This window comes from Amphiura filiformis, chromosome 13 (assembly GCF_039555335.1).
Source record: "Amphiura filiformis chromosome 13, Afil_fr2py, whole genome shotgun sequence".
Lineage (NCBI taxonomy): Eukaryota > Metazoa > Echinodermata > Ophiuroidea > Amphilepidida > Amphiuridae > Amphiura > Amphiura filiformis.
In genome coordinates, this window is record NC_092640.1 from 19,326,209 (window position 1) to 19,351,294 (window position 25,086).

At 37.3% G+C, this 25,086-nt stretch overlaps 1 protein-coding gene across 1 annotated transcript; it reads right to left on the reverse strand.

The window, feature by feature from the left end:
* Positions 1-7,667: 7,667 nt before the first annotated feature.
* On the reverse strand, positions 7,668-12,532 carry LOC140167467 (uncharacterized). Its single transcript, XM_072190773.1, has 5 exons — positions 12,411-12,532; positions 10,350-10,528; positions 9,345-9,480; positions 8,754-8,908; positions 7,668-7,804 (listed from the first exon to the last, which is right to left on the reverse strand). Exons 1-5 carry the CDS (start codon positions 12,530-12,532, stop codon positions 7,668-7,670), a joined length of 729 nt encoding a protein of 242 aa, XP_072046874.1.
* Positions 12,533-25,086: the final 12,554 nt, after the last annotated feature.

Below are 25,086 nucleotides of genomic sequence, written 5' to 3' on the forward strand. Positions count from 1 at the left end.
TGGTTTATAGAATGATATGGGGCCGTAGTGGTCAGCGACAATCTGTAAAGTGTGCTGAGGCGCGTGGATCAACGTCTAGATTTCGTGCCTGTGCGTAGTGCACTATAAATCATTGCGCTTTTTTAATATCTTATTGAACAATTCTGATTTGGGATCTATTGACCTCGAAACCCCGATTAAAATATCAACTATTGACTTTGCATTTTGAGCAGGTACTTACAGGGCACTTCCAGATAACTTTACCAGGGAATATTTAAATATATTGGTGACTCTGAGCTGTCTTTCGTACACTTAGGGAGCTAGCAAACAGAAGAACGGGGAAAACGTGATTCATCTGGTAATGGGGGGGGTGCTGATGATCCGTGATAAAAGACCTAGTTACAGTCGGTTCCGATCAGGATAACGCCCGATTGTCGGCTACACTTGCCTGTCCTGTAAAAACAAATACCACAACCAGCTATCTATGGCGACCCCCTTCACCAGGTCACTTTTGCCTGGCCGAAGGTTCTTCAGCGTTATCTCCTAGAATCAGGATTAACTTAGGCTGTACCGAATTTAGGCTTAAAACCACTGTTGAAGTCGTGAACCGACGAAGCACTGTACTTTGGCAATGTATCGTAATGCATGCGATCAGGGGCGGCGCCAGGGTATTTTGATAGGGGGGGGGGGGCAAAACAATGTAGGAAATTTGTTATGCGGCGCGACAGCCCTGCCCGTCGCTCTTGCGCGACGCATGGGGATGTGTAATGTGGGGATTTTTAAAAAATTTCAAAATGAAAGCACAAATGAAGCCATTTGATGCAACATTTTCACCCTTTTTATTGTTATTTATTTATTTTCCAACCGCATAATTTTATGGATTTTATTCACGGGCCCGACTTTCAGCCCGATGGTTTTAGACATGGACCTACTCACTTAGTAAATCCGGCACGTTTTGGCAACAAAATAAGTTCATGGTACAAATGTGCACGAAGTGAAATATGGTGGAAACGTTAAATGAAGTTGCGCGAAGCGCGAACAAATTGGCACTTTTTTAGGCTAAAATGGCCAAATATGAGGTTACTTTGGTCAGAAACGCACATACAGGCGTCAACACCGGGGAATGATTGTATGGACCATCTACCCTATCAAAATATTGGGATGATTTATACCCCACACCCGGGTCGGATCTACGCCTCTGGTCGAAAATGGGCACAAAATATAAAAACCAACAACTTTAAAACCGCGTAGGCCAGCATTCTTCCTTCTAACCATGGTCAGGAGGGAATGCATGGCTCCTTTTCTTCTCCTCCTCTCTCTCTCTCCTCCTTTTCTCTCTCCTTTTCTCTTTCTCTTTTCCTCCCTTTTACCTCTTTTTGAAAATCATAGGGGGGGGGGGGGCAATTGCCCCCTGTGGCGCCGCACCTGCATGCGATAGAGAAAGGCATACATTGAACATTTAAGTAGATTTTAATTTTTTTGCTCGGATACATATCGCGTTGAACTGATAAAAAAGAAAAGAAAAGAAAATTCTTTACGCTTATCCATGAATTTATATTTGTTGAACGAATCTCACAGTTGACCAAGCTCTGATGACTTGAAATCTATCATGAATTCTGTTTCATCATGATAAAACAAAATAAAAAGAAAGAAAGCCCCAATCCTATTGACGCACTCATATTTTAAAGCAATTATTGTTTAGGTTGAGCGCATTTTAAACAATAAACGTTTAAAAACTTTTAAACAGCTAGTTGTTTAAAGTCTTAAACAGGCAGTTGTTTAAAGCATTAGAGCATATATTTTATTGGTTAAAAGGTTGTAAATAGTGGCATTGTTTAAGGCCTTTAACCAATTATTAGAAGAGAGGGCCACGTAATCAACGCCTGTTTAAGATTGTTTAAGATTGTTTAAGATTTTTATATCGCGAGGATAACAGTGTGGCTACACCTGACTGTCCTGTAAAAAATACCCCGACCAGCTATCTACGGCGACCCGCGTGGTTCACCAGGCCACTTGTGCCTGGAAAAAGTTTCGTCAGCGTTATCTCATACATTTCAACATTAACGTTTTAAAACGTTTTGTATGAAAACACACTACAACAAATTTTTTTAATGTTATTGTAAAATATTTTTGCAAACATTTTTAGCACATATTTTGTCAACAATATCAGATATTTATTTAGTAGGGTTGGCCACGGTCAAAAAATATTTTTCTTGCTGAGGTGAAAGGACTATGGTTGAAGGTTACACAAATGCATTTTGAAAATTTAGCTGAAGTCCGTTGCCATGGCAACGGTCCGATTTGTGTTTTTTTTACAATTTTCGCCTATTTTGGAGCTAAAAAAGTGAAAATTGCCCTTAAAAGGGCGCGTCTTTGCATTGATACACAGGTTAGTATTTAAAAATATATTATATCACAAGAAAGCGTTATCATTGTTCTATCTACTAAAGAAGTAGTGTTTACAGATTCGTTTTTTAAATATCGATTTAGGACCTGGCAACACTGCAAATTTTTCAAATTTGAAAAGTGTCATTTTTTACCAATATTGGTGATACGATAAGTTAACTTTTGCGCTCACCTAGGATTTTGTTGTTATGGTTATTGGTAGACCACACCTTGCGATATTCAACATGCATGTACATGCTTATGCCTGCGGATGTGCATGATAACAATCGCATTGACTGATATGTGAAAATTCAATATCTTATGCTAAATGAAAATGATAAAAATCAGACAAATGTTCTTGGCTATAATTTATGACTCAAGCCCAGAGGGGGTTATTAAAAGCGTATTGCGCGTCAAAGACGAAGATCATAAAGATAACCTGGATATTAAGTCTGGATAACCTGGATATTTAAATTTGACCGTGTATGAACACACCACGGCAACTTCGCTCACTTTCGGTCATTTCCTGGGGTCATTTTTACCAGCGTGACCGCTGCTGTTACGTAACAAAATGTTGATAATAAGCCGTCAATACACGAGTCATTTCCCGCTTAATTCCCGTATTGAGCCCATAGATAAAATAAGAAATATGTGTAACAGCAAAAGTCGTTGGAAAGTTGCTTTTAAAGCGGCCCGTGTCGTAATCGTGCATGACCATTGGTAACCAGTGTATAGGAAAATTAGCAGCCGGTCTTGTCCATATATCGATTCATAATTGTCAGAATCGTCCAGTGATGTTTATCATATTCATGCAAAATACTGCCTTGTCTTACAAAATATTGAAGTCAATAAAAGTTCACTTTGCCCCTCCCCCACCCCCAATGCGAGCCTCACCCTGAAAAAATCCTGGTGTCGCCACTGTCTATAGAGACAGTGTAAATACAACCGGTCTCTACTCGTGGAGTATAAACTTAGCTTATTTTGTAACTAGCCGCTACTCTCAGCAGGTTCGTTTACTGCCTGTACGAAATAATTATTTACCTGGCGTGGACGATGTGCACGACCCATGTTGTCCATTTCTGGACCTATTTTGATAAAAACGCGTTTGCAGGCTAAATTTCTAACATTAAGTTGCACCGTGCTCTCCAGCCTGTAATAGTTTTCTGTCGAACAAAAGAGGTCACGAAGTTGCCGTCATACTGACACGTTTGTTTTGATGAGTTGTTTGCTAAATATTGAGCCGATAATAACCCGATCTGTCTAATGACAGTCATGCACTCTTAAACCTGAGATCAAAGGACTGACTTGAACCCCCGCAGATCGTAGTATCCTCAGCAATTCAGACCGCATGTCTATCTCACTCTATTTTACTCCCTAATTTTCAACTACTCAGTGCTAAAAGAGGATAAGTGAAATAGCTGCCATGTATAGCTGCTGTTTGTTAGATAAGTACACCATACCGTGTGTAAATTGGCAAATTTCGCAGGGCAGCTATTATCCCCGCTATTAGCACTTACCAACTTCTGGTACTGAGCAGTCGGTATGTGATATATTATCGAGTTACGCAATATTTTCCACTCAACACGCTTTTCCCCCTTTATTTGTCCGTGTGTGACCAGCTTCAATGCAGTCTCGAATATTGTAAACAGCAAACTCCGTATTTCTTCAGTCACTTGAAAGTATTATACGTCAGTAGCATATACCCTATTGCAGCAGTATTTAGACTTATCTTACAGGTACGCTGAACTCGGTATCCATGGGGACTGGCCGCTAAGACTTGCTAGTCCGTTCGTTCGATAGTCCGAAAAACAGACTTGTAGTACCCGTACCCGTACTCGGGTCCCAATTTCCGTACCCGTACCCATGGCTCCGTACCCGTACCCGTACCCGTACCCATGGCTCTGTAGCCGTACCCGTACTCACACCTAATTTTGGCTTCGGACCCGTACCCGTACCCGTACCCGTACCCGTGGCTTCGGACCCATACCCGTACCCGTACTCATGGACTGGGACCCGTACCCGTGCCCGTACTCATGACCCGGGACCCGTACCCGTACCCATGGGTACGGGTACCATACAGTACATAGCTAAATGCATGCAGGAAAGTGAGAGTCAGAGCTAGATCTACTCTTACTTCCCACGCATCTGCATTGTGAGTCCTACATGTATGATCATAATCAAAACAAATCTAGGCTATATACATGGGATGGGGTTGGGTGGGGAGTAACACATTAAGCCAGATAGCCAGTGCCCTAAATTTTAGCCTGGCCCAGGGCCATGAAAAAGGTAAATATGGCCCTGGCTACACAAAATGTCTACATCAATATCTGTGGCTACATACAGTGTTGATACCTACATTGTGACAGCCCCCAGCCTGATGTGCATACTTTATGCCACCCATACATAAATTACATGTCGCATTCACACTCTGACTGATACAGCAAAAAGCAGCAAACTGGAAAAAACATTTCAAGAAATTGCTTTTTTGTGGTGAATTTCAAGTTATCGCGTTCATAGCTTTTATTCATCATTTTAATATTCCCCATCCGAATACACTCCCCTATATGCACAAGTGCACACGTGAAGAACTACATGATAATATGACTGGTGTGAGCAGTGAACACTTTCCGCCATGCATGATGCAGTCATGTCTACAGTAGAATTCATCTCGACCTTTGCAGGACTTAAACCCCATTAAAAGCTATTAAACCAAGATAACACTCATTGAAGCAGCTCAACTGATTAAATCAGATCTTCTCTGGTTGTGCACAAATGTTTGTTTTCACTGTGCGACATCGCAATAAAGCTGGTATTATAGCTTCAGTTGGGTAACCGATTATAAAGGAAACGAAAGGAAACAATGGTATGTGTACCTTTGTTCACGAAATGAGACAAAGACCTGCTTTTTGTTAACCAGCATTCTTCAAAATGAGCAACATAATGATTGTTGACTTAACACGGTTTGGAAATAATTTCTTCATATTTTTGGTGTTATCTGTCGTTTACATATCCTTCCTAAAACACAAAAGTGCGACCCTCTCCAAACATCTAAATTAGCTAAAAATTTAGGACATGTTACAAAACTATATTTTCTAGAACCTATTTAGAATAATTTAAATGTAGCTTTTACCGGTTTTTTGTTGCATCCTTCAGAAGTGAGCGGTCCGATACCAATATTTTCGGTCAAATCTCCATTCAATTAACACGGGGAGTTGGCTAGCTATGCCTTGCCCTCACTCATATTTTACAAAAAAGTGCGACCATTTCTGAACATCTAACCTAGCTGTAATTTTAGGTCATGTTAGAGAAATATATTTGCTAGAAGTTTTGGAGAATAAATAAAATATTGGCTGGTTATTTTTCACACAGTGATGTTAACTAGGCAAGTGTCCATTCTTCCAACATACATCATTTGTAGAGGTCACGCGTCAATGGTGAGAGCACTGTGTATTGTGTATAGGAAAACGGACAGTAACTGCAGTATGGTACTTGGGATCACAGATTCTGTGTTGGAATAGTGCATCTGAGTCACATTAATCGGAGAGTCCCTTTACCTGTAAACACTGAGAAATTTATGATTTATAGGAGCTTATAGGCAAAGTATTATTAAATCTTGGTTATAATTATCCTGATGATGTACATAATTAATGATAATAATTATATTAAGCTAATTGGATAATCTGGTGTGTGCCAGGGATGTGTGGATGTGCACTTTGAGATCCAATAGATGTTTCGAGATAAATAATAACTTGAATGCTATATCACTGCCCTGCTAAATGTATGTTGAAATTAGTATTGTGCAGTATGTGTGTCCATACAAAGACATTTGCATGAATTTTGCATCCCAAAATATGCCACCTTTAAGCTACATTAACTAAAACCTTCAATATTACGTCTCTTTTTGTACTTGATTAATTCCTAAAAACAGTTGAGAGTACTTCTTAGCAAATAAAAATGTCTCAGCAGCTCAAGGCACACATAGCAACTTAAAATGTATGTTGTATGATTATGGCGTAATAAATTTCTCTAATTTTTTTGGTGCGGAATGTAGTTTTATTCATTTGTTGTGGCATAAATGACATCAAAGAGTGTATTTACAGCAAGGTATTGCTAATAAATTAATGTTTACACCAATAACAATAGCTTTGTTTATAACCATACCCATAATAGGACCCATACAAGTACCCGTACCCACGGCCCGTACCCGTACCCATACTGGGACCCGTACCCGTACTCGAGTCCCAATTTCCGTACCCGTACACGTACCCGTACACACCTTTGTTCCATAACCATTAAGGTATAGGACATTTTTTGTTTTTGCTATAGCCCCCGAATGAAATGTATTTAATTATGTTTGTACTCACTCAGGTAGCATTGTGTGTGAATTTCACATCCGAACTAGAGGCTATTCTTTTTTTATGGGCATTTTAGTGTCTAAAATGGCCCCAAATGAGGGTTTTTCAATATTGCCGTCCATTTCTAATCGTCACCCCCATAGGCTTTACATGTAAAATAAAAAGGCACGTAAAAATTTAATAGCCTCTAGTTCGGATTTAAAATTCACACAAAATGCTTTTTGAGTGATTACAAAGATAATTAAATACTTTTCATTCGGGGGCTATGTGGAATTTTTTTTTATGTATTCCTTGTACAGTGACATTTCACAATAAAATGTCCATTGTAAACAAAGGTGCCGTACTCATGGCTCTGGACCCGTACCCGCACTCGCACCCTATTTTGGGTTCGGACCCGTACCCGTACCCGTACTCATGCCTTGGGACCCGTACCCGTACCCGTACTCATTACGGGTCCCAATACTACAAGTCTGTCGAAAAAGGTTCGGTAATCCGAAAAATTCGCTAGTCGGAAAGTTAGGTTTAGGCTTACAGCTAGGATTATCATGTTTAGGGTTCGGATACAAGCGGACCTTAGAACTATTGGACGTATAGACTCCATTTGAGGAACCGTATTGGTTTAGTTGTTTTTGCTATACAGGGTGTGTCAAACTGGTTGGTACTCATCAGTTTACAGTTATTAAGGACAAGACTACCACAACAAAACGTAACATAGGAACTACCTTTAGATAAATGTTATGAAAGGTCATTTCAAGGGGATGTAACGCCAAACACGATGGGTACCAAACATTTTGATACAGCCTGTATACTAAACACAAAGCTCGGCATAGTCAAAAGTCGATCTTGACTCATTCGTGACCTAACCTATTGCTGTAGTAGATAATCCTGTTACATCATCACTTTTACGGCGAATATTCATATATTATCGTCTAAGTCTAATGCACATGACTACAATTTAGAATTGAGCAAAGCGTTGTTCCTCTGTGAAAATAATATGTCATGACTTAAAGCATCTGATTCCACAATGGGTTTGTATAGGTCATGCTTCATTATCCTTAACATATTGCGATCGATCCCCTGTTTCCCTGAAAAATAAATAAATAAATAAATAAATAAATAAATAAATAAATAAATAAATAAATAAATAAATAAATAAATAAATAAATAAATAAATTAATTAATTAATTAATTAATTAATTAATTGATTAATACATAAATAAATAAATAATAAATATATAAATATGTGAATAAATAAATAAAAATTATCAAATTCATTCATTCATTCATTCATTCATTCATTCATTCATTCATTCATTCATTCATTCTACATATTACATAAAGAACCAAGGTTATATTTGCTAACAAAACCATTACCAGAGGTGATAACTGTTGATGCACGTATTTTAAAATGTCTTTCTTATGTATTTTGTTGTTGTTGTTGTTGTTGTTGTTGTTGTTGTTTTTCTCTACCGGAACTAGTTTTGGTACATAAGGACAAATATCAAACGTCGTGGGGTGAGTATATGTGTGGGGGAGGGGAACAGTTAATCATCACCTAAACCACATAAGTAAATCAGATGACTGAGGAGATCCCCCATACTTGATGTTTCTGTGATTTAATTTGGATATTAGCAAAGGAACCCAAACTATCTCCGGTACCAATCTTTCAGAAACACCTGTAATCCTGCAACCAGTTTCCTAATAATATTAATCATTCTACAATTTTTTCTTAAAATGATCATATGAATCATTTTAGTGCGGTGATAGCGCCATAAGGGGCGCATCATTAGATTTCCAGGGGGCATGGGAGTTCACTTCGTCCACTAGTGAGACGAAAAAAAATTGCCTCACTGATGAGTAAAAAAAAAAATCCCCCACACAACTTTGTTGCCTTCGGAGGCGAAAAAAAGAAAATTCTGCCGCCTTTGGCGGCTAAAAAAAATTTGCCTGACCCAAACTCCCATGCCTCCCCCCTGAGAATCTAATGGTGCGTCCCTAACATGCATATCTTGAAGGGCACACACTTCCACTTACCAAGAGTGTCCGTGGCCATTTGTCTTGCTTTCTTCAATAACAAACTTTCATCTACAATTACATCGACTAGACCGGCGTTTAATGCGTCGACTGCGTTGAATCTGTTCCCAAATAAAACCAAGTCTCGTAGAACTTTTGGGGATTGCACTTTAATTCTGTAAGTAGGAAAATTGACAACTTAACTGAAAATTGCTTTAAAAATATATAATTATGCCATCTTTTTAATTAAAAAAATCCTAAAATTTTATCGTAAAATATTTTAGATGTTTTGGAAAATGTTTTAAGAAAATATTGACGCGTTATTATATACCCTTTATGTAACCCTACATCGTGCTACCAGATAATAACGGCACGCCGTTAATGAAACATCTTGAGAAGCAGGAAAACACATCAATAGGAATTACTGCAAACTTTAAAATGATGCATTCAAAAGGTCATTGTGTCATCAATTCTGCATCGATTTGGACAAATGAGGTATCAAACTGTTGATCTTTGACTTATGGACCCACATCAAACTGGACACTTTCTTTTTGGGATGTGTTTATAATAAACACAATAACAATAATTACATATAGTTTCTTGTTGCATTACCTAGCTATTTCCAACAAATGTGGAGGTAGTTCCATGTTTAAATGAATCGCAGGAACGCAGATCCAGCCTTTCTGTGTCCGCATGATACGTTTATCGCACAACAGAGCTAAAAATGCCCCGCCACCGAAGGCATGACCTATCACATAAGTGTTCAAGAAAGAAAAGAAGTACAATTCAGTAAGGTACGTACGACTAAAAATCTAGGATATGTTACAAAACATAGAATTGTAGAATCTAGAATTTCAGAAGGATACTTTAAATATTGGCAGGTTATTTTTCACACAGTGACGTTAACTAGGCAATTGCCTATACTTCTAACATACACTATTTGTAGCGGTTACGCGTCAATGGTGAGAGCACTGTGTATTGTGTATAGGAAAACGGACAGTAACTGCAGTATGACAGACCGGCGACAACAATAGGGATATCCGACTAGATTGTCCGCAGCGCTACAAAGAACCACAAACAAATAAATTCGTCACATTAAAGATGCATAACACTTCTGGAATGTTTTAAGTTGATAATATGACAAATTTTAATCGGGACCAAGTTTCAAAAGGTGAGCCGAGGTGAAGGTTTTTAAAATTTGCTGCTTATTTACGTTGTCAACGTTTTTTGATCGATAACCATTTCGACCAAAACCATTTAGTCCAATAATCTTTGTTCTAACACACAATTGGTCTATAACCATTAGGTCTAACAAGACAACTAGGGGAATTGCATAATGATTAAACAATTTCATTAGTCCAGTAGTTTTACATATTTTATTTATTTTTTAATTATTTGCCATCAAATATGTTTTATATCGCAATTTCAAAAATCAGAATTACTTGATACCAAATGGACGTATTCAAAATGCTATTGAATATGTCTGATGTGCTCTCAATTCCAACAAAAATACGTGAAAACGTCGCTATCCGAGTCCGTCAGGTGTATTAATGTTGTTTATCTTGAATGCAACAAATATAATTGAGGTAAAACGTTTTGTGTTTGCTTGGTACTTGCCATTAATTGCAGCAATTGTTGGTAGTGAAAATGTCACCAACTTATCGTCTAATCGTTTCCATGCTTGAAAGAATTCTCTGGTTGTATCTTCATCTTGTTTAGCCAACCACACAAGATCTATTCCATTGCTGAAGAATTTCCCCGTGCCCGTGATAACCAATGCCTTGGCATTTACATTTCTTTGAGACAAAATAATAGTGACTTAAAGGAACACTCCGGCAATCACAACATTTACAAACTCATATTGACCATAAAACTAATAAAACCAGCCGGCTCTCAACACGCGATATTCAAAATCCCCGCGCCGAAATTGCCTGTGGCAATGACGTCATCGTTATTTGTGCTCAATTTATTGCCGTTAGCCTTCATTGTGTTAGTGGAACGTCATTGCCGCAGGCAACTTTGGTGTCCCAGAAAAAACCACGTGATTTGTGTATCATTGTTTTTCTAGTAAGGCATAATGCTTTGATCGCCGGACTGTTCGTCATGTTCGTGTAAAGCAGTTTTAATCTTATTAATTTTAAACTTCACCTCTTAAATGTTTAACAAGACTTCCTTTAAAGAACTATTCCCGATTATAGGAATTTGCAGACATATATTTTTTAAGCGAGCACTTAGAAAAAGCTTTATAGTGAAATGTTTTTGGCTGTTATTTTTCTTCCGCGCAAGCAATTTGATACTGATATTCGACGACATGTGATACAGAATATGTATGCTAGAGACTGTAGAAATTCAACCAGTCACCGATTGACCAGACAAACAACGTAAACTTATTCCACCAGCCGTCTACACTGCGCATGTACGGTGTTATGCTTCGTAGTGACGACTGATTATCTTACAGTTCAAATTGTGGCGGACCCATGCTTGCGCCTTTGGTCAATGCGCCATAGCGCGACTGACTAGCGGCGCCCGTGTACCGCGCCGTATGTACTGCGCCGCTGTGATAAGATCACGCTCTGAAGTTATAAAAACAACAAACTCGGTCTTGGACACAACTGCGCAGTCTCCGTGAAACTTTCCAACCTACTTAATATTCATGTGCAACCAGAATCTGGTTGCAAAAGTCCGCCACTTTTTTTCCACGTAGTTTTCAAAGTCGTCAATCCAGAAGGTTGACGAATGAGGGCAGCAGTCTACAAACAACGGCCTTGATCTAGATTGTTACAGACATGATGTTGCACAAACTTAACTTGTACAGAATATTGAGTAAACTGTGTCTGAAACAATCAATTGTCACATTTTAATGTTTGACACTATTTTAAAGTGTTGCGATTTGGTAATTCACAGCATCTTGCGAATGGTAGTCAGCATTGGCAAAATCGCATTGCTCATTTCATAGCGAATGTGTAGAAGAATTCAAATATCACAGATATGTGATGCGATCTAGCAAAATCAGTCGGAATTAGGAAATATTGATTTTGAGATATAGTCAAACAAAGGAAATATTTTCTTTTGTTTCCTTATGTTTTGGAAACTCTTTAATTGCTTATATCTTTGGAACTGGTTGCTCAATTTCATTGGGGTTTTCTGCAAAATCCAGCTTTGTAAATGCTATTTATTCTCCTATAATAAACTGAAAATTTAATATTTCCGAGTTCCGACTGATTTTGCTTGATCGCGTCACATATACTTTTGTAGATCCTGTGGTTCTCGAGTTATGTTGTAGGAGGGCTGAAACACCTGAAACACTTACATAAACGTACATAACTCATTAACAACGATAAATCAAGCAAGGTTTTAAAGTATATGGTTTGTAGAATTAATTTTTGCAAAACATCAAAGTGTTATTTTTCAATAATATATTAATTTACATAATGAAAATCGATATTTTTTGGCTGCTTCGACCAACAGTACCTTGTCTACATAAAGTCAAATATCAGTGTTTGGTAACATAGTGTCTGCGATTTGGCATTTAAAAAAATTAAATCGCCCACCTTTTCCCCGTAAGAATAACATAAATGGTACCTGACTTTTGACATTCCTCGCTTTCCTACCTGTTAAATAGGAAAGTTCATAAACTCGCCACATTTTAAAGGGCTGAAAACATACACTAATTCGTACCTCTCAATACTGTTTACCGCATCCGTCATTGCATTGATACTGGTCAAATTAAACCTGTTCTCGCCATCGTTGAGCACCAACACAGCTATGTCATTGATGTAGCGAACTATATGGCCAGCCATAGTTGTTCAAATTATGGCAAATTATATATAATATCTGGATGACTATAGACACGTTGTGCCAGCTCTTATAATATTTTGTTCAATTTGTGATCAAGTTTAACTCGGGCACTATAACACTTGTTTATCTAAATATCTGACCTTTGATCTCCTATTATCTATGCCAAATTTCCACTGCTAGCCTCAATCTGACAACGTGTGCGTATTCAAAGGTGTCCGCCCGCTATGTCGAATTTTCGCTATTTCGAAATGGTACCAGAAGGTTCGCTATGTCGAATATGAAATAGGTTCACAAGGGAATAACCCAAAAGTTCAACGAAGTCCTATAAACAAAAGTCCTTTCGTTCGGAAGGGAGGGGGTCAAAAAAGTCCCATTACGTTTGTAAAAAAAAAGTAGTTCAAACATCGGTCAAAGTAGATCTTCTTTTAATGATTTTATATATTATAATTTCAAAATTTTAATATTTTCTGAAATACGATACACAGCGTCATCATCCCCATACCCAGCAAACACAAAACGTTTTCGATATCATTCGCAAAAGGTTATAAAAGGTTGTCAGAAAACGTTTAAATGTCGGGTTATATAAAGGGTATATTAAGAGTATAAAACGTTTTCATAACATTTTTTGATAATCTACTGCTCAGCAAACAAAAATGTTTTACAGAAAACGTTTAAATGTCGGGTTATATAAAGGGTATAAAAACGTTTTAATAACATTCCAAAAACATTCTTGAAAACTTGATACAAAACATTCTAAACAGAATGTTATTTTGGGGTTGATAAAATATTTTGCAAAAAATGTTTGCCCAAAATATTTTCAATAACGTTTTGAAAACATTTTAGGGGGGTCATAAAAAATTTGCCCGCGAGTTCAAGTCAATTTTCTCAGCACAGAAAATACCAATTTGCTTTCTCTGATAAGAAATCCCCCCTACAAGAAATCAAACGTTAATTGTTTGATCAAGAGGTACCGTATTTATTTAATAAATTATGGCATGTTTTGTGATTTCCCCTATTGATTAGAAAGCAAAATACATACAAATCAGCACCAAATTTAACAGAATTAGGCATATAATAATGATTATTGTTGAAAATATTGATTTTCAGACCCCCACAGACCCCCCTGTCCAAATACTTGTTTTGGCCGGCACCAACTCATTTTTTGGCCGATTTGGATGAAAATGGTGTCAAAATGTTCAAGAGATCATACTGCATCAAATAAGCCTGTTCCTAAGAAATATGAAACATCACCCTTTTAAAAGGCTGTTTAACCTACCCCTATTTATAATGATAACATTATTACAATAATATAAATTAATTATTAATAATTACCGTACAGCAATTTCCCCAATGCTCTTCCGCTACGTGTTTCATGACTGCTTATAGTCCAACTAGTGATTTAGTGAAGACTAAGTATTCTATAAAAAAATGTCAGTATGATAACAGTCTGTGCTGACAAAACTAAGTTGGACATGGATAACTATGTTGTACTCAAATGGGGAGTCACAAAACATGTCACAAAATAACTAGTACCTCTTGGTAAAACAATTCAAACAGTTTGATTTCTAATATCAGGGGAATAAATTCCTAATATTTACAAAAGGAATTAAGCAAATTGGAGCTTTTTCCATGGAGAAAATTGACTTGAACTGAAAGGCCCTGTACAAACTAACAGGGATTTCACAAGGTGTCCCATTTGACAGACTGAGAAATGGGGGTAGAGCACTGGATGGAACAACATCGACTGAGAGAATAACATTTTCATGAACTGATGGGGGGGGAAATATAAAATTGTTAGTAGTTTTCGGTCTTTTCCAACAGTGCTTGAGAAAAGGAGGATCCCTCTTTAAAAAAATTCAAGATTCTGAGGGATGAACCTTTAGAGAATTAGAACCTTGGGGATGGAACAGCCAAATGAAATCCTGGGAAAAAATTACCATTGTGATAAAGCAGTATACAGACTTTTTATTGTACGTACAATATTGTATGTACAATATGTACGTTATTTAATCTATTGCCATTCTATTTCCAGTAATGTTTAAGTTCTAACGAATGTTTGATGACGCAAAATCGATAATATATTTCTGCTAGATATTGTATGTAACATATTATCGATTTTTCGTCATCAAACATTCGTTAGAACTTAAACATTACTGGAAATAGAATGGCAATAGATTAAATAACGTACATATTGTACATACAATATTGTACGTACAATACTCGGAGTCTGAAGCCCGCTTAATAGTGATCCATTGCAAGTTACTCAAGGCAATCAAAATCTACTAATTAGTAATTGATGAAGCATGACACAGTGTAAAGCAATGGACGTTCAGAAGTAAACACAACCGATCACGACGGGCGATCGCATAAAAAATGTTGTTAAAATTGCACTTCAACTATTAGAATATTCAAACTAGGCAATTTGCTCTAAAATATACAATTCATCCAAATCAAATCACTATTAAATCAAAATCAACAAAGTTTGCACAAAATTACCACAAAAAGTGGTAATGTTTGTAATATTGGAGTTAAAAGTGGAGGGAAAAAATATTTTGGGGGAAAGTGCCACATGTCCCCCCTAGTGCCACCACTGTTTAGAAGGTGATTTTATTCAGACATTTGATTGATTTAGTTGTACAGTTGTCATTCAAAAGTTTATTTAGGTGTGGTTATTAGGGGAGGGGAACTAATTATGGTGAATACAGTGGGCTACTTGTGTGACCTTGGCAGCGAAATAAATTTGAGGAACATTTTAAACTTCCATTCAATCTTTTAGGGCCTGTCATTTTCTTCGGAAAGGGGGGCCCCACATTTACAAAAAGTCGGCATCAATACAATTGCGACCCCTCTATCTCGGCAACAAAATTTTATGACCCCCACTACCAATACACCTTACCCCCTAAAAAGGCTAAAATTTTGACCCCCGTATATTTGAGTCCCCCCCTTCCGAAGAAAATGATAGCCCACTGAACTTTGCCAGTAAGTGTTATAATTATACCAAATTGTTTTACTGTTTTACTACTTCCAGATGGCAGAGTTTACTCCAGGCATGGCAGTGTTCAATGTGTTTCCGAGTATACTGGATATGGAGAAGACATAAATAGTTTGCAGAACTATGTAGAATGGATGATTTTTACAGTGGTGCAGAACAGGTTTAGAATTTAGATGTGATCAAACAAGACCATGAATGGCACACACCAGAAAGCCATTGTAGGTAAGAACAGTTATTCCAGTATATATTTCTTTTTATGTTGCATGTCCAGTGGCGTAGCTATGGGGTTGTGGTGCCCAGGGCAAGGATACAAACTTTTCACAGCTTGTACCTCAATAGATACACTACAAAAACAAACATAATAACAGGTACCGGTATTTTATTTGGTTTATGTTGAGTTATATTTTCATCCACATCTTTTTAATCTATCATCATTTCAAAACCTGGCGCCCAGGGCATGTGTCACCCCTGCCCCCTAGCTACGCCACTGTGCATGTCTCTGATTGCCATGGTTGCTTATCAAAACTGAGATAAATTTTGGCCCTTACTGGGATATGGCTTTTTTCTCTTGTGTGCAAAATATTACATCCCAAGTTCACGATGAGTGCAAGCATGGTGTACATACGGACAGGGGTAAAACATGGAATTATATAGGTAAATACCATAATTAACACTTGGTAATTTTGTGGATTGCAGTTAATACAAATAACTAGAAGCAAAATCAGTTGCTCCGGAACCAGGGAAAGGTGGGGCTGTGGTGGCACCCCCCCCAATTAAAGCGCCACAGTAAAATGAGATTTTGATATGAAAATTAAGCTGTCAGTGCCTACTTTTAATGGACACAAAATCATATCTACATCATGGTTTGTATTTACACAGTACACTCAAACTAGTATTTTGAGTTAAGATGTTGTGTTGCTGAGCCCTTGATTTCTTGTTGACAATTTAAAGATAACACATTGATTTGGAAATAGTGTTTTAGGAATTCCACACAGGTATATGTATATGTCAATAATAATTGTATTTTTGTTCTGTCCACAGCACACACACTTCACACTTGCTTCACAACTGGATGTGGATACTGTTACAAAAGCCGGCATCTTAAAAATAAGGAATAAATTTACAGGGGTTGCTATCCTACAAAACTTTGAACTACTTTCCTCAAGCCACACCAAGCTTCACCACTTTCTTCTTCTTCTTCTTGGATACTGCTTTACAATGATTAAGTTTGATTTGTCAAATGAGCTACTAGGAGCAGCTTGAACTATTAAAAGCATATGATCAAGGTTAAACTTGGCTTTTGCTTTCATCAGGCATCATCGTGAACTGATGATGGTGACAAATTGAACGCATGAATAGTGAGACAATGGAAAACCTTTTTGATGCATGTTTTATAAAGTGAAAGATGACTTTACATTTGTGAGCAAAAGGTGAAAGTAAGCTGAGGTGAAGCTTGACCTCCAATAATGACAATATAAGTAGTTGAGGTGAACAAGGTTGAATGCTTCAGGTTGGCTTAAACATGCTGAATGACCTTTACATTAAAGACAACTGTTTTGTGAATTCATGGGCTGTCATTTTCTTAAGAAAGGTTCATGAATATACTTGGGGTCATAAAATTGTATACCAAAGAATAGTGAGGGTCAAATTTTTTTTATACCAAAAATAGGGAGATACCAAAAATAGAGAGGTTATAAAATTACTACAGTTTCTGTGAAAGAAGAACAGCACTTGTTTACATTTTGAGAGTGTGCACAGTGTAATCAGGGAAGTAGGGTTCTGATTGGCTGATTCAATCGTCTGACAATCATAACAACAGATGCGGTAATCTGATTGGCCGATTACGCATCAAAACGTTGGATGGCACAAACAAAGCTCTGCATTATGTCCCTCATTAACGGGGTGCTCGCATCAATCTGAGCAAGCTGCCATTCTTCTCTGAAACCGAGTGTAAGGGCATGTGACTATAAACATTTTGGGTGCCGGACTGCCCTACATGCATATTTACACTCTCCACCACACATTTTGCACCATCTTTAGTTACAATGACAAATGTTTCCGTACTGTGCTCACCTTTCCATCAAGCACACATTTTCTTGACTTTTTTGGGAAAATTTGTTTCTGGTATGCGTGCAGAAGGGCGGTCATAAAAATATTCTGCCAAAAATTGGGGAGGGGGGTGCCACAAAATGTTCAGCCCACGATGGAGGGGGTTCATAAAAATTGACTGTGGTCACCAACATAATCATGACCCCTCCCTGCCCGAAGAAAATAACAGCCCCTTAGCAGCCCCATATATCTGGTTACACACCTGGTCAACTTTACAACCAAAAGTTAATGGTAAACTTTTTTTGTTATACCTTGTATAGAGGGCTTGCATGTGACGTATCATCCCGTAAATATGGCGGACTCCTCAAATGCATTCAACAAAAGCATGATTGCAATCTACCGTGACAGTTCGTCTCACCCTGCACTACCATGACTACGATCAAATAGGTTGATGACAACATTTGATTGAATGGACTGCACTCCGCCATAACTACGGTGAAGGACACCGGCTCAAATCCTTTGTTTGGAGCCAATCGATAATTTCATGCAGGGCCTCTATATATCCCTTTTGTAGGCATTAGTATCTGTATTATCATTAGTAGTTATATCAATGCTATTGTTGATAGTCAAGTAATTGCCATATTAATGAGTGTATTTTTGTATTGCACAGAGCGTACTGCATAGTGTGTAACACACTCAGCACAGTGCATGCTCCTCTGTGCGTGTAGCATGCTGACAAGGGCATTTTGTGTGTATTGCATGGTTTGAATTAACCATTTTATTTTAGGAGCTTCAACAAACATGTATTTATAATAAAAGTCAGAAATTAATATTTTTGCATGTGACGATCATTAAACTCACCACAGCCTGTGATAGGTTTAAAAACACACCAAAGTGAGGTTGATTCATCTGGTGCCTGGAGAAATGGAATCACAGACACTTCACCCTAGCAAAAGAAGTTTCTTGTTACTAAAACCTAACTTTGAAGATGAACTTATATGTGTGAAAGTGAAACACTAAACCATATGATGACAAATCATAAACTGTTTCTGAGTTTGATTGACAGTAAGTTTAATTCCAACTTTGCTGTTTTGTAATGTTGGCATATTTTATCAATGATGATCAGTACAGCTATCTACTATAAAATGAGTATCCCTTGTTTGTTCCTATGCAGTATGAAACAATATAGCAATGGTCACAGGTGTATGGGTATGTATCACATTCACAGCCTTTGGCCTCTGCAAACCCAATTTAAACCAAATGTTGATAGTTTTTCATATTACGTACATGAACAAGCAAGCGATAACTGATAATTGAGATAATGTGTCTGTAATCAGTTTAAAGGCCCTCTTTTTCTTCATTCAGATTGGAGATTTTGGTACTAGTATCAGTGAGAATTAAGCCCATACATGTATTTTACAGTATTTTAGGTGACCTCAAGGAAGAACAGATATTTTATTGTGGTATTTAACTGATTACATGTAATTGTGTCCCAGTTTAAAGAAGAAATAATACAAACAGTTTTAGCTCTTAAGGGGGTACTACACCCCTAGCAAATTTTGTGCCTATTTTTGCATTTTTCTCAAAAATTATAGGACATTGGTGACAAGTAAGATATGTATATTATAGGGGCAAGGACTACAACTACTACACTGAAAATTCAGCAACTCAAGGCATGTAGTTATTGATTTATTGATCAAATATTGGGGCTCCCTCATTTTTGACTGTAACTCCACAACTGTTGTTTGTGCTGAAATAACATTTCCAGTGCAGTAGTTGTAGTCCTTGCCCCTATAATATACATATCTTACTTGTCACCAATGCGCTATATTTTTTGAGAAAAATGCAAAAATAGGCACAAAATTGGGCAGGGGTGTAGTACCACCTTAAGCCTCTTATATTAATGCGCTAATCTTTACGAACAAATACTCCTAAGGGTATCTTTCAGGTACAATCTGGTTTAGGGAGAAAATTTGTTGCGCAACCGAGTTAAATTCCTGTTAAGGGGGTGTATTTTGCTCAAAAGGACAAATCCTGTTTTTAAAGGATATGTTTTGAAAATCTTTGGTAATGGATGTGTACACTGTGGAACTTTAGTGGCCCCCTGGGTATTAATCAGAGAGAGTTTCTATTGGGGTTATTAACATTAGGCTGTCAGCTAGAAAAGGTTTGGGTGGGACTGCAGTGGTTCTTGACAAGACTCCTTATTGAATATGAGTCTTGTTCACCAAGGGATGTTCAGTTTCCATAGACCATCCACTTTTAAGATTAAACTTTTATGTTTTGTAGCCTTCAAATATCCCTTTTGAAGTAGAGTAAATTACCTACATGTGATGTAAATTAAGGCTTAAAAGAAGTATGTCTCAAAGCTGCCACACACATTCATCTTGCAGTGCGCATTTCTTTTCACAAAAACGTAGGTCAAAATGTTTGAAGCATTTGTTGCTTGGAATATGTGTTGTGAACTTCTAAAATGACACTTTCAATTACCGAAACTATGTTGCGCATTATAAGAATTCATGTAACTTATTCTGATTAGTTTGAGTTGGGGGGGGGGTAAATAGCACTCTTCACTTGATTTCTAGATCTGTGCAAGCTCTGAGACATAAAATGATATTTTTCCTGATATTAAAGGAAACACAGTCTCTTCAAAATGGTGTCAAGCGAAGTGATGTGTAATCTGATTATCACTATGCCAACTGGATCACGCTTTTGAGTTCTGCACCACGATCGAAATTATCAAAACACAAAGTCTATGGCATGTACCACCAATTCCAAAAGATGCGTGATCCAGTTACCAAAAATGTAACCACTTTGCTGGCGAATTGGATTTTGTTTTGGTATCCATGCTAGTCCCGCGATGACTCCTAAGGGTTATCAGAATCAAACTGTCTTATAATCTTGAATAGGTTTCTGGAAAGGGCATGTGTACCAAGCATTATCTGAGAACGCCTGCGCATGGGATATGTACATTACAAACATGTAACCATTAGGGATGAAAAAAACCACATGTTTTACTGGTGGATGGACTTCTCAAGTATGATAGGGTTGGTCAGGATTTTATTTTTGTTAATTAATTAATTAATTATATTTTTAAAGCTTTCTTTATACAATACACATTCAGTGTCTAGCACTGCTTTTCCAAGAGACTAAAATGACCCAAATATCACCAAAAGCTTGGAACATTTGGCAAGAATTAATTTGTTCTATTTTTTTGGCAAAGATATTTTGAAAATGTTCTGAATACTTTTCAAAAATTGTCAGTGAAAATCAATAAATTTTGGCCCCCAAATAAAAAAATAACCTCCCAAAATGCAAAATCTGGGTCGTTCGGGCCCATAATTTTTTTTTGCCTTACAGGAATCTGTTTCCAATTGTAATTCACCTGTTAAAGGGGGACAATTTATATTATGATGAACTGTCATTTGGCACTCTGCCATGTTCATAAGGATATGATATGTACAGAAATAATGTCAGTAATTTTAATAATATCAGTAATCATGTTCAACAAATGTATATTTATTACAAATGGTGATGAATTATATTAAAAGATTATGATAAGTACAAGGTTGTGATCAAGTGTCTTCATTGTATTATTCCCATTTATGCTATGCACCCAAATGACCAAGAGGTTAGCGGCATTATACACAGGCCTGGAAAAAATTATTTCCTCCAAAATATCAGGATTTACCACCATTATTTATGTGGTTTTTTTATCAAAAAACAGCACAATTTCCTCTAGATTACCAAATTCCTTAGGAATGCGATTCCTGAATTCCCCATTGTTTCTAGGCCTGATTATAGTACAAATACAATTTATTAGTTGCTCATGATAGAAATTGTACAAACTATTGCCCCAAGGTGGTCTGGAGAGTTTGGGCCTAGGTAGATTTCTCACAACTGAGGTCCAAGGGAAAAGTGTATGCCTGCATTCTACAGTGAAACTTGGGGGTAATGGAATTCACTGTTTCCTAATATAGATCAATCAATATTTATTGTATAACCAGTAACTATTCTGTTCCATACGGTCCATTGTAACAATTCCAGTGCTCCTCCCCTAATCATGGACCATCAGTACGTACATCACAGATCGTCGGTACACGAGTGTCCAGAGTCAAAATTATTTTAAGTCAAAAAAAAAATCACAACTTTGTGTGTACCTATTGTGGTGAAGGACTATTGCTATATAAATGTTACATCAAATCAAGGGCTTACATGTATGCACTATGCAGCCAGCCATGTAGGAAGACTGTTTACACACCTAAATTTGAAAATACACACCCAGTTTTTGCCTGTGTTAAATGCATGTTGCTGCATGTTTGTAACTCATATCCTGGTTAGAAAGGCAAATTTCTTGGGGGGAAAATTGGTATCCCCTCCCACACTTTTCAATGCCGGTTGCATTGCAAAGGCTGTGCCCCCACTGTTCCTATAACCTACAGCTACACGTCTGATAACAATGATGTTAATTCATTGACGTGATAAAATGAACTCAAACAATACATTTAAGGAGGTCAGAGTGGTGTTTGCACTCACAATTTGCACTCAAATATTGAGACAAATAGAGTAGTATGGGTTAAAAGGCAATCCCAATAATATAAAGGAGTAGTGTTGTATTAGGTTCATCTGGATTGTCAATTATAACTGTTTGATAGTATGAATTCCCATCAAACAATATAAAGGAGTGTCATTTCTGCAGCATGTGCATGTGTTTTCTTAGGAGTGGATATATATGAAAAGAAGATAGCACATACAGCAATACAATAATTTCAGACATTTGTGTTTAGATAATTTTTTACTTTTAATCCCACTCTTACTAGGCAAACAAAACTCATGCTCAAACATTTCAAATTACCAAATTATATTTGCAGATACACGTAGCAGCTGCAGACCTTTAAAAATCTGCATGTGAACATTCATGAGATTATTATTGGGCACTTGGAATTAACTCTCTTACTTGAAAATAAAACTATGGAGGTGAGAGTATCTGAATACATGTACCGTATTCGTTCCAATAAGCGCCTGTGCCCCAATAAGCGCCCACCCAGGAAATTTCCAATTTGCTAAAGGGTACCATCAGTGTTGAAGTGACAGATAGACGTCGATACGGTGAAATAGCTGGAGGACTACAAGTCCTGTGTAAACTTGCAATACATTTTCTACATCAGAAAAGCTACTAGAACGTCTCAGGACCCTTTTATAACATACATAAATTTGTCTCTAATGAACACCCCTTACGAAAAATTAGGTAAACCAGGTAAAAAATAAGCGCCCACCCAAAATGACTTTGTTAAGCGCCCTGGGCGCTTATTGGAATGAATACGGTATATGATTTAAATACTAGTATGCCCAATTCAGTGTGCCCAATATTTGAGTGTCTAAAAGCAATAAGCAGTGCCTATAAATAAGAATTTTCTACAGGGACCATTCACCCTTTGTAATTTTACATCTAGTAAAAAGGCATTCGTATAAAGTTGTGAATGATTGATGAAGCCTTCGTCAAAGTGTTAAAAGTTTAGTGAAATACACACCACCAATTTTGTACAGGTGCACCAGGAATGGTATCCCATGTCTACTTGTACATAGCACATTTGTGAAGAGGTTTCCTTGTTGGAGCGAAAGTACTATGATAGGATTTGTTTCATTCTGGCTTGGCTAGTGGTACTGGTATCCCATGGGCTATTCAAGCATTGGCTTCAGTGTCTTGTAATAATCAGCTTTGAGAGACGACAAAACTTGCAATTTATGAGACATGTCAGAGTCAAAGATGACACCCTCATCCCAGCACCCAGATTGCGCATCACAAGAAGGTGGAATTTGTGAATCACCGATGACATTATTATTAATGATGGAAATTTAGATTTCTGATGCTTTGACTTTGAGCTGATAATGAGAAATTTGATTTTGGTGTCATTAAGTTTAAGAAAGTTTTCACACATCCACAGTCTGATTTCCTCAATGCCAGCTTAAAATTGAGAAATACTTTTAGAAGAATCACATGGTTTATAGGCAAAATAAATCTTGAGTGTCGTCTGTGTAAAGATAAAATTGCAGATAGTGCCTTCTGACTATGTCAGCAATTGGATGAGCAAAGATCATAAACCACTGCGGCCCCAACACCGATCCCTGTGGTAGGCCGAATTGAAGTGCGCATGGCTCAGACATGGAGTTGCCAATGACAACATGCTGAGATCCCCGTCCCACATCCATGGGTCCTATATTGAGCTATATATTGCGGACATGAATGGTGGATGACCAATGCAGATGGTGTATCTAATTGTTTAAGGGCATTTCGTGATCCACAGCCTCATCCCCCACTTGTTTCCAAAAAAGTTGAAATTTTTATACCACTGGAAACCTCTGGCTACATAATGTTTATGTACCAAAAATTTCTTGCAGATTAATTCGTTTAGCAAAAATATCGTCAAATTTGAATTTCCATCTGGTATACCAGAACGAAATTACAACAGTGGCCTATGGAGCAGTGTAATTCACATAATCATGCATAACTCGCAAATAAATCGGAATCAACTGAAATTTTGGGAATAAGCTTTTTTCGTGGATATATACTGAAAAATGTCATAAAAAGAGGATGCTAGGATCACGAAATTTTTTAAAATTCATTTTTTACACGATTATATTGTACTTTATTAAGGGGTACTACACCCTGGCCAATTTTGTGCCTATTTTTGCATTTTCTCAAAAATTATAGCACATTGGTGACAAGTAAGATATGTATATTATAGGGCAAGGACTACAACTACTGTACTGAAAATTCAGCAACTCAAAGTAAGTAGTTATTGATTTATTGATCAAATATTGGTTTTCCCTCATTTTTGACTGTAACTCCACAACTATTGTCTGTGCTGAAATAAAATTTCCAGTGCAGTAGTTGTAGTCCTTGCCCCTATAATATACGTATCTTACTTGTCACCAATGCGCTATAATTTTTGAGAAAATACAAAAATAGGCACAAAATTTGGCAGGGGTGTACCCCCTTAAACCAATATACCCTGCAAAAATCAAGACTCTAGGTGCTGTGTAGTTTTGTCAAAAATCCAAGATTTTGAATAAAACGATGGAACCGGCGTTTTTTATTATTACGATGGAATTATTAGTCGTACGCATACACGATGTTCATGACACACAGTACGTACACGGCATGCAGGACGGTGATCTACCCAAAGGGTTGTACCATAACATGACCGAACGAGTGGTACGTATTGGCGACAGATGCGCTGGTAGTAAATTTCAATTTTCTTTGCTTTGTCGTGAGTTGTTCGGATCAAAAATAAAAGGGGATATATCTGACAGTAAAAAGTAACATTTTATGGCAAAGAAATGCTAATCTATTTTGTATGAAAATGTTATAATATGGCTTTAACTGTGAAGCCTTGTTTGTTGCAAAATGTTGACACTCATGTAATATCCAACTACAGGGCATGTGAAATGAGTCATGCCATGTCTGAACAAAACCAGGAACTTGCAGTTTACTAATTTTAGAAAGCTTACAAT

Excerpts from the sequence above, each read along its gene's own strand:
- LOC140167467 (XM_072190773.1), bottom strand. The coding sequence starts at position 12,532 with ATGGCTGGCCATATAGTTCGCTACATCAATGACATAGCTGTGTTGGTG. Across the intron at positions 8,909-9,344 it reads CATTTGTTGGAAATAGCTAG|AATTAAAGTGCAATCCCCAA; the intron begins GTAATGCAACAA and ends TCCTACTTACAG. Across the intron at positions 7,805-8,753 it reads AATGGCCACGGACACTCTTG|GGAAACAGGGGATCGATCGC; the intron begins GTAAGTGGAAGT and ends TTTATTTTTCAG.